We start from the raw sequence: 9,652 nt of genomic DNA, 5'->3' as shown, positions 1-9,652 counted from the left end.
CTACTATAGGAATTCTGGGTAGGCTATATTGCCAAACGTTTTCCAATTCCCCAAGCAAGTATTTTTGACTGCATATAATCAATTTCATCACTATATAAAATCAGCTTGATCACTGTACATTTTGTGATCGCTGCACACTTATTTTAAACACTGCCTTCGGAGCTAACTTATGCTTGCACTCGCATTGCAGCTACGCACCACGTGCCATCTGACCCACCTTTACCTTCGCCTACGGTACAAGTAATCTTACGGCTTTTATGAGAGGAATGAGGAAAGCTAAACCTGTGACTTCCTTCTCTCTTGTGTCATGCCCCAAGAGGGATCAAAGGAGCCTTGTTCTGAAGATCTCATCCCATACAAACATAGGAAGCAAGAGTTAAGGTGCTCATTTCTCTCTTCTGATATGCGTGATCTCTGACCTGAGGTTGGGGAATGCACTGCTGACATAAGGGAAGCTCTGGTCATCCACCAGGTGCCAGTGGAACACATTAAACTTGTTCATGGCCATTAAGTCGAGCGTCTCCTTCAGCATGGCCACAGGAAGGAAGTGGCGGGATGTGTCCACCATCAAACCTCTGAAGTGGTAGCAGACAATTAAATTCAGCCTTTCAGTATAATCAACACAATCGTCAGAAAAATTACAGAACACTATATAAAAGCATAAATAATACAGTCTAAAAGCAAGCTGTATCAGTACTCATAATGTAAAATTTCCAAGCAATTTTGATTAGCAGGTGACTATGATTAAAGTTTGAGGGTAATAATTTTTTCTATTTCTTTTGCACATTTTGCCTCTGTATTAACCTACTGTGTGCCTACAATTTTTTTGAAGCTTAAAAAAAAAAATCCTGCACTTCATGCCAGACTGGCGGACTGCGATGAGACAGTAAGAGAGTACTATTCAAAAAATATAAAAAACATTTGATGACCAGCTTTCACTGGGAAAGAACATTTTAGTCTAGTGAGCTTTACGAAATTGAGTGGTATGATGAAGCTCATGAAAATGAAACTTTGTCTCTTGCTTTGCTATCCTTATCTCCATCTCACAGAACTAGATATCATAGTTATAGTCATTTCTTACAACAACAAAAAAAAAAAAAAAAAAAAAAACATTAGGCTTGTTGCTGTTTGCTGTTCTTTGTACTCCTTTGTCCTCAAAAGGTAAACTTTGTATAGCTAATTACACTGTCATCATTCCTTGCCTGCCACAAATAGCGTATGTTGTAGTGGTCGATACCGGTATAAATCAAGAATCACGAACAAAATGGAAGAATTTTTAGGGGAGGTGCTGTGTCATAGAAGGATGGATCAATTCTTAACAGGGCAAGCTTGTTAGGAGGTATTTCTGTCTGGGTACTCCTTTCTGGATGCAACATCGGACAATAGGCAGGCAGGCGGATGATACTCACCTGTGCCCAAAGCGAGGGTAATCCATAATCTGCGTGGAGTTGATCCTGAAGGCTGATCCATCTGGAACTAAGATCTGAGAAAATGTTTCCAAGCCCCTCAAGATACCCCAAATGCTCTGAGCTATGATGCTTCCCTCCCCTGGCGAGTCAGGGGCGTCAATCTGAGAATTTGGAGACAAAATAAAATGAGAGATGAGAACTCTGCAAAATTTTGAAGGATAGGATGATTAGTGTGTAGTCTGGCTGACTCAGTTTTTCCTGAGAATATAATGTTTGAGGAGGAAGCCCAAAACAGGTAGGGTGGGTAGAGAAAAGCCAGTGAGACAGGCTAAGATGGTTTTGGATGGTTGGAAGTACTGTACACCCAGTGAAGACAGGTACTGTGTGGGGAAACGTGTTGGCGAAGAGATTTCTCCTGAAAAGCTGATGTGTAGGGGCTAACAATGGGTGAGGTAGGTAGATAAGAGTAAGGATGGTGGCCCAAGATGGTGATAAAGGGACTGAGCTAGGAGAGGAGAGGGACTAGCCTATATCCAGTAAAGATGTACAATGACTGTTTGATTTCGTGGTCCCTGTGGGGTGAAAACTTCGACAGAAGTGTTCGCCAAGAAGATGATGAAAGGAAGAACGCTCTGTTCTTCATACTCTTGCTATCTGATCAATCTATCTGTGTATCGATTTATCCTTTTACATTCATTTTTTTTTTTTTTTTTTTTTTTTTTTTTTTTTTAAGGAGCATAAGGACATCTAAGGCAAGAGTGACTAGCCTGGCTCGCTCGTGAGTACCACTGTGTGAGCAATATACCCCAGCTTCCCTTCCGATATAAACCCTATAACGGACCCCATCTGGTTGGGGCGCCTTAACCAGCTAGACTCTGCAACACCATGCCTCATTTGGCTATATGGTTACCATCCAACATAGTAGGCTAATGATTTCACTTCACTTTTCACTAAGTGTAGTTACCTGAATGTAGCACTACATCAAGTGAGTGCTTGGTGAGCTCCCCCACCTACTCATAATGCAAGAAAAACAGTACAGTAATATTTTGCTGCTTCATTATCCTATTGGATGATCAAAGCCATTGGCAAAATACCACCGTAATTATTCCATTTCCATGGATACCTTCTCTAGTGTCCTCCAAAACCCTTCCACACCACTACAAGTCATATTCTCGTGGACTTTGCAGACTTTTCTAGCATTTCTTGCCTACTGATTTATTTTACATAATGTTTTATTACTGTCTTGTACTACATATTATTTTCTTCCTGTTACTACTAGGACAGATGAGATAAGCAACATGTACACGATTATTAAATGATCCTACAAATACAGAAGAAAATGGTAAGGAAAAGGTGGTAGGGAATCTCCTTGACCAACGGGAATACACCCCCACCTCACCTTGATTTGGTAGTGTTCATCCATGTCGTGATAGGGGTGGGTCTCGCAAGGGGCCAGAAGATTGACATTTACTTCGTCAAGGTAACCACTGAAGGTCTCCATTTTGGTCCATGGCTGGTTGGTGTATGTCTGAGTGAAGGTGAAGGAAAATGTGAGCGGTCCTGGATGAAACTATCGCGTATTTTAAGTTAAGCTGGGTAATGTTAGGTTCATTTTAGTACGAGTATGGTTGTGTTCGGTCAGTTTTGGTAGGTTAGCATGCTAATGCTGCATAAAGTTTGATAAAAGCTATATTACATAGGTAAAGGTAGGTTAAGTCAGGGTGGATTAAGCTGGGTAAATTCAGATTAAGTTTAATTAAACACATGCACATAATTATAAACACCCACAAATATGACAATGGTGGTAACCATAACCTTATATACAGTATGAATCACTGACCCTTGAGCTCGCAGATGAAAATATAATGTCCATGTAGCGTTCCACAGCCTTATCTAAGATGTCACATGTATGGCTACCAGTGGTGAACCTGAGGGAGTAGGAGAAAAAAATTTATAACAGCAGCTAGTAACATCACTCCACTTTTAAACCGAACAGTTGTGAAGCCTTACCACAATATTCCGAGAAATTCGGTGGGCTCGGAAGATTACAATATTGTTTCGAATGTCACTGTTGTCTCATTATTTATCCACAGTAGTACAGGGCAATCACATTGCATCTGACCCTCAGCTCACAAAATGAGAGTAAACAATGAGTACAAGCTCTCACCCGAACCCTTTGTACAGTATAAAAGCAAGTTACTGGAATGGCAAGGCTGTAGTTTATGTAATTGGATACCATGGGTGAAAATCTGGGAGAGCTCCCACTTCTGTAAAGCAATATTGTGTTTTCCTTTGTAAAACAGTATAACCCGATTACCAAAGCAAGGAACGTCAAAACAACACCCAGCACACGATATCGTACACAAATACAGTCATCTCTCCCCCCTTGCCCACCTCAAACCAGCTTCCAGAAACATATCCATGCTCAAATCACTCGCCACTCCATTCAGTCACTCAAAGACAACACACACGTGCATGCATGGCCTCCAGATATCCACCATTCTGAATCCTACCTCCCTTGTGAGGACAGGGTCCACCTGGCCTGGCTGAGATGTTGGCATTCATCCAGCCCTCTTGGGTTATCAGAAGACGCTGGATGACTCCGTCGCTAATGCCTCTCCAGGATGCAACACAGCACCCCATACTATTAAGAACATTATGGAAGACTGCACTGCACACAATCGCCTGCGCCAACAACACAACATATGCTCCTTGAGAGCTCTGTGGGAAAGCCCGGTCTCGGCCGTGGCCTTCGGCCAGACTACCTACTGAACAACTACTACTATTACTACTACCAAAGCAGTAAGTTTAAAAGGTTTCGGACATTATCAATTATAGAGTCTCGTCAATTTTACGTACAAACCACACCTATTGGAACTAACCTAACTGGTCCTAACCTTGCGTTACTTCCGCAGAATTTCTGTCACTATATCTATAGCCAGATACCTTAATCATGCAAAGAGTGGCCACAAATGTATGGCCTACATGCCATTCTGTCCTCTACCATCAGGCTATCTTCTCTCCAACTAACACCAACCTCATTACTACACCTCTTCATCCCATCCCTCCATCTCACTTGCATACCACTCCACCCAATCCCTCTATCACATACTTGGCCTCCCCCTCCCCTTTTCCCCTTCCATCTCACTCGCATACACTCTCAGGCGTCTCGCATCCTACATTCTCTCCACATAACCTAAGACAGAATCAGTTCGACAACTAACAAGCTAAAATAAAAGGGAGGGGGTGGAGGGGGATGGCAAAGGTGTACTATGCACATACGCTGAGGAAGACGTGCCACAAAGCCTCCTATCCCACCTACAATACAGCACATTGTCGAAGTTTGCTACAGTGTTGGTGGTACTTACTTGAAAGTGTCTGGCCTGATGATGAGGTAGGTGGTGTTGATGAGTGACATTTGTGGGCGCGGCCAGGCCTCTCCCACTGTAGGCCGCACCGAAGGGTTGCCGCCGCCCACCACACCGCCCACACACACACCCACCACCGTTGCTACCACTGCTGTCCCAGTATTAGATCATTACTCTATCAGTCACATATTGCCCTATCAGGCGTGTAGCAACCCAGGACTAGGCTGCTTAGTCCAGACATTTAAGGCGATGGTGACCAATCATTCTACCACGAGAGGTACTATGGTAAAAAAAAAAAAAAAAACACTCCAGAAAGTAATACCTCTATAGGCCACATCTATTTGATGCTACCTAATCCACTAAACCACCATCCACCCATTTGGTTATATGCTCCACCTAACGTAATAAATTGACTCCTGGGCTACAGGAAACCATTAAAATGTTGTGACATGTCAGATCAGATGGTGTCGATTATCATCAGTCAAGCACTAGAGCGGCAGAGCAATTCTGCTCAGTACTGACTTTCATGTTGTCACTACATTCTTGCCTCACAGACAGCAACAAGGGAAATTTAGTGGGAACTACATCTTCACACAAACCATATTTTGATTGGTGATTCATTTGTTTGTCTGATGCTTCTAGTGCTCAGGCAACGCTTACGCTGGGTCTGGGCCTTGATGCCCTCGGATATAAAAGGTTGTGGAAGGATGATAAGAACCGAGGATCGACGGATCGAATCCATTCCAGCTGTCTACTCGGTTATATAGAAAGTCCTGATCCTCTCCAACTTTCATAATGGGTGATGGAATTTAAAAAAAAAAAAAAAGTAAAAGAAAGAGAATGAGAAAAATCTGGTTTTGGTTCGATATAGCAAAGAAAAAGAAAATACATGAAGTAACTTAACGTTCATATTTTGCTTTGTTAAAGAAACAATATGCATAAACGGAGTTAGAGATACAAAGTTTAATTCCGTTCATGGTCTAAGTTAGGAATTCAGTCAGTTTCATTTTATCCATGGCCTGAGTTAAGGATATAGTCTGTTTCATTTCATCTATGGTCTGGGTTGGGGATACAAATTCACTTCATCTGTGGTATGGCGGCTGAACGGTGTTCATTGTGGGGGAGGAGGGGGGGGGGATCTGGTTCCGTATACGGCTGTGGCCAGACTAACAAAATGGTTAGGGTGGGAATGTGGTGGTGGTGGTGGTGGTGGAGGATCAATAAAGAGGAGGGGTTAGGAAGTCTCCCATGCTAACTGATCAATGTGGGGGGGATGGGGATGGGGGTAATGTTGTTGTTGTTGTGGTGGTGGTGGTGGAGACTGGTATGATGCAGTGCAGGAAAGTGTGCAACAGATGTAGCGTTAGTTCATTAAACTTCTGCTGATACATCTTTTCCAATCCAATACATCTCAGTATGTGTTAACGTATGGTTTATAAGTTTATAACTATTTAAATTCAAGCTATGATAATGATGATGATGATGATGGTGATATCTATCTACCTATCTATCTATCTATCTATACATCCATCTAATCCTACATTGCCCCATGAGGAGCGTTGAAGCCCGGGGCTAGGCAGTTGGTCCTGACATTTAAGATGAAAGTGACCAGCCTCACTCATCGATAAGTGGCATTACATGAGCAATCAACCCCAACCAGCCCTTGGATATAAACCTTCACCGGCTCAATCCGATTGAAGCGCAATAATTACCCACAAAACCACCAGGAGGCCGTAATATGGTTACATGGTTACCACCCAGCGTAGTGAATGGTTTCCTGGTGTACAGGAAACCATTTAGCTTGTCACTCAGTGTAGAGTCACCCACAGGCAGAAGGAAGAGGAAAGAATGAAGGAAAGAAAGACAGAAGAGGGAGTGTAAAGTCACCCGTAGGCAGAAGGACGAGGAAAGAATTACGAAGGAAAGAAAGTGAAGAGGATGGAAGGAACGAAGGATGGAGGAGAGGAAAGGGCAGACACCCGAGAGCAGCACTACATCTATATATATATATATATATATATATATATATATATATATATATATATATATATATATATATATACTATATATATATATATATATATATATATATATATATATATATATATATATATATATATATATATATATATAATTCAAGCGACCCCTGATGATGACGATGGTGATGATCATAATGACAAGTTTAACCCACTGGCTTCCAGATTCCCTGTGCGAGAGATTTTGCTAGAAGGGTGCTAGGCGTACCGCTCTCCGTCTGTCGGCTCGCAGTCGTGAAGCTCATAGGTCCCTACCCCGGGGTTCCCTTCTTTATTAAAATTTAAAAATGCCCAGTCCCGTCCTCTATTGAGGACACTGGGCGCTAATGGGATATTCAACTTCTACTGACCCCTGCTGAGGCAGAAAGAGTCCAATAAATGTTATAAATAAATAATTTACAGACAGTAGAAGTGGTGGATGGGGGCGCCCATTATCCACTCACTCAACGTAGGGATGCCTTATGGTCTCTACACTGAGTGACAAGCCAAATGGTTTCCTGTACCCAAGAAACCATTTACTACGCTGGGTGGTCACCATATAACCGGGGTTTTTGGCTGGGTTAGGTGTCCCCCAGACTCCCCTATCTAAAATCACTTAATCATGGCAAATGTTTCGGAAAGCCTCGGAGGGCCCAATACCTGCCCAGGGCCCCAACCAAATGGTCAGATTCGCATGGCCATGCGGAATGTGAGAGGTGTGAATGAGGAGAGCAAGAGGGTGGAAAAGGAGAATGTGTTCGAGAGTGCAAGATATGCTGTGATGGCACTGTGTGAAACAAAGATGAAAGGGTGTGAAGTGGAGGAGTGGGAGGGTGTAAAGTGTGTGAGGTCGGGCATGAGTGGGAGAGGAACATGCAAGGAAGGAGCTGCTTTGTTGATGGAATGACGTGTGGCAGAGTGGACTGAGATATTAAAAATGTGTCAGCTCGAGATCTATGTATGTCAAGTTCAAGTGTGAGAAAGTGAAAGTGCCTGTGATCGTAGCGTATGCACCGTGTGATAAGAGGAGTGTGAGAAAGACAGGTTTTGGGATGAACTGAATGAAGCAGTGGGAGAAATGCCCAGGAGGTATAAAATGATCGTAATGGGCGATATGAATGGAAGAGTAGGCACTGGTCATGAGGATAACATAATGGGTTGTAATGGAGAACCAAGAGAATATGATAATGGGAAGCGACTGAAGGATATGTGTCAGGAAAGGAAGTTGTGCATTTGTTACTTGTATTTCAAACACAGAGATGCACATGAATATACATGGTATAGAGGGAACGGGGATCGTGTTGAAAGGAGCCTGACTGATTACGTGCTTGTAGAGAAGTTGATGCTGGGAATGGTTGCTGATACGAGGGCCGTGAGAGGACGATGTGGAGGCCTGTCAGATCATATGAATGTGGTATGCAAGATCAAGCTGAGAGGCATGAGGTGGACCAGGAGAGAGAGGAGCAGTCAGGGAGAAAGACTGAAAGTCAAGAAAATGATCAAACAAATGGCTGATGAATACAGGACCAAAGTAGCGGAGGAGTTAGAATCAGAAAACTGGAATGAAATGGATCTGGACAGCCTGTGGAATCCGAATGCATACAGGGATTGCTTAGTCAGGAATGCTAAAGCGGTGTATGGGGTGGTAAGAGTAACAACAAAGAAAAAAGGCACGGCATGGTGGGATGAAGAGGTTAAGAGAGCAGTGAAAGAAAAGAGGAAGAAGTGGCTAGAGTGGTTACAAGACAGGGGTTCATTTGAAATAAGAACTGAATATATTGGGAGCAAGAAGCACGTAAAAAAGACTAGTGAAGAGGAAAAAGAAGGAGATAAATGATGGTATAGGACGAAAAATGAATGCAAACTACTCTGAAAATAGGACGTTATTCTGGAAAGAGGTGCGGAAATGTAAAAGTGACAGCGAAAGGTGTGAAGTAGGGGAGGAGTTACGGAGGAGATAGAATCAGTGAACTGGAATGAAATGGATCTGGGCAGCCTGTGGAATTGTTACAGGGATTACTTAGTTAGGAATGCTAAAGCGGTGTGTGGTGTGGCAGGAGTAATAACAAAGAAGAGAGGTACGGCATGGTGGGATGAAAGGGTTAAGAGAGCAGTGAAAGAAAAGAGGCTAATGTGGCTAGAATGGTTACAAGACAGAGGTTCATTTGAAATTAGAACTGAATATACTGGGAGCAAAAAGCAAGTAAAGAGACTAGTGAAGAGGGAAAAGGAGGAGGTAAATGATGATTTAGGAAGAAAAATAAATGCAAACTACTCTGAAAATAGGAAGTTATTCTGGAAAGAGGTGCGGAAATGTAGCAGTGACAGTGAAAGGTGTGAAGGATGTAGATGGTAGATTATTAACCCTTGGGGATGAAGTAAGGGTCAGATGGAAAGAATATTTTGAAAGACTGATGAATGGGAACAGAGAGTGCAGAGCCACTGTAAACATGACTGGTTTTGGGGGTGTGCAGAGAGGGAATGCAGTGATAGGAAACAGGTGAAGAGCGCTGTGAAGCGGCTGAAAAATGGGAAAGCAGCTGGGGTTGATGAGGTGTATGCAGAGATGATTAAATGCAGTGGAGAGAGCGGAATGAAGTGCTTGTTGGAGATAGGTATGAAGGCATGGAGGAGTGAAACTGTGCCAACAGACTGGAAGAAGGCTGTGATTGTACCCCTGTACAAAAATAAAGGTGAACGAAGTGAGTGCAAGAATTATCGTAGCATAAGTTTATTTGAATGTGGTTGGGAAGGTATATGGAAGAATTATTACAGAGAAAGTAAGGGATATATCAGAAATCCTAGTGAGTGATGAACAGGGTGGCTTTAGGAGTGGTAGAGGATGTGTGGATCAAATGTT

At 42.8% G+C, this 9,652-nt stretch overlaps 1 protein-coding gene across 1 annotated transcript in view; it reads right to left on the bottom strand.

Annotated features, from left to right (window-relative positions):
- LOC145413521 (beta-hexosaminidase subunit alpha-like) overlaps nt 1-5,519 on the bottom strand; it is a 33,661-nt gene extending 28,142 nt beyond the window's left edge. Inside the window, exons 1-6 of the mRNA XM_080283216.1 lie at nt 5,438-5,519; nt 4,778-4,928; nt 3,250-3,337; nt 2,809-2,937; nt 1,410-1,570; nt 420-575 (exon numbers count right to left, since the gene is read on the bottom strand). Coding sequence (XP_080139342.1) covers nt 420-575; nt 1,410-1,570; nt 2,809-2,937; nt 3,250-3,337; nt 4,778-4,928; nt 5,438-5,519 — 767 coding nt within the window. The remainder of the gene's footprint in view (nt 1-419; nt 576-1,409; nt 1,571-2,808; nt 2,938-3,249; nt 3,338-4,777; nt 4,929-5,437) is intronic.
- Nucleotides 5,520-9,652: the final 4,133 nt, after the last annotated feature.

The sequence above is a fragment of the Coenobita brevimanus genome, chromosome 96, assembly GCF_032717465.1.
Source record: "Coenobita brevimanus isolate Jiangsu-jjx chromosome 96, ASM3271746v2, whole genome shotgun sequence".
In the NCBI taxonomy this organism is placed as follows: Eukaryota; Metazoa; Arthropoda; class Malacostraca; order Decapoda; family Coenobitidae; genus Coenobita; species Coenobita brevimanus.
The sequence above is the reverse complement of the archived record's forward strand: the minus strand, read 5'-3'. Positions and strand labels throughout refer to the sequence as shown.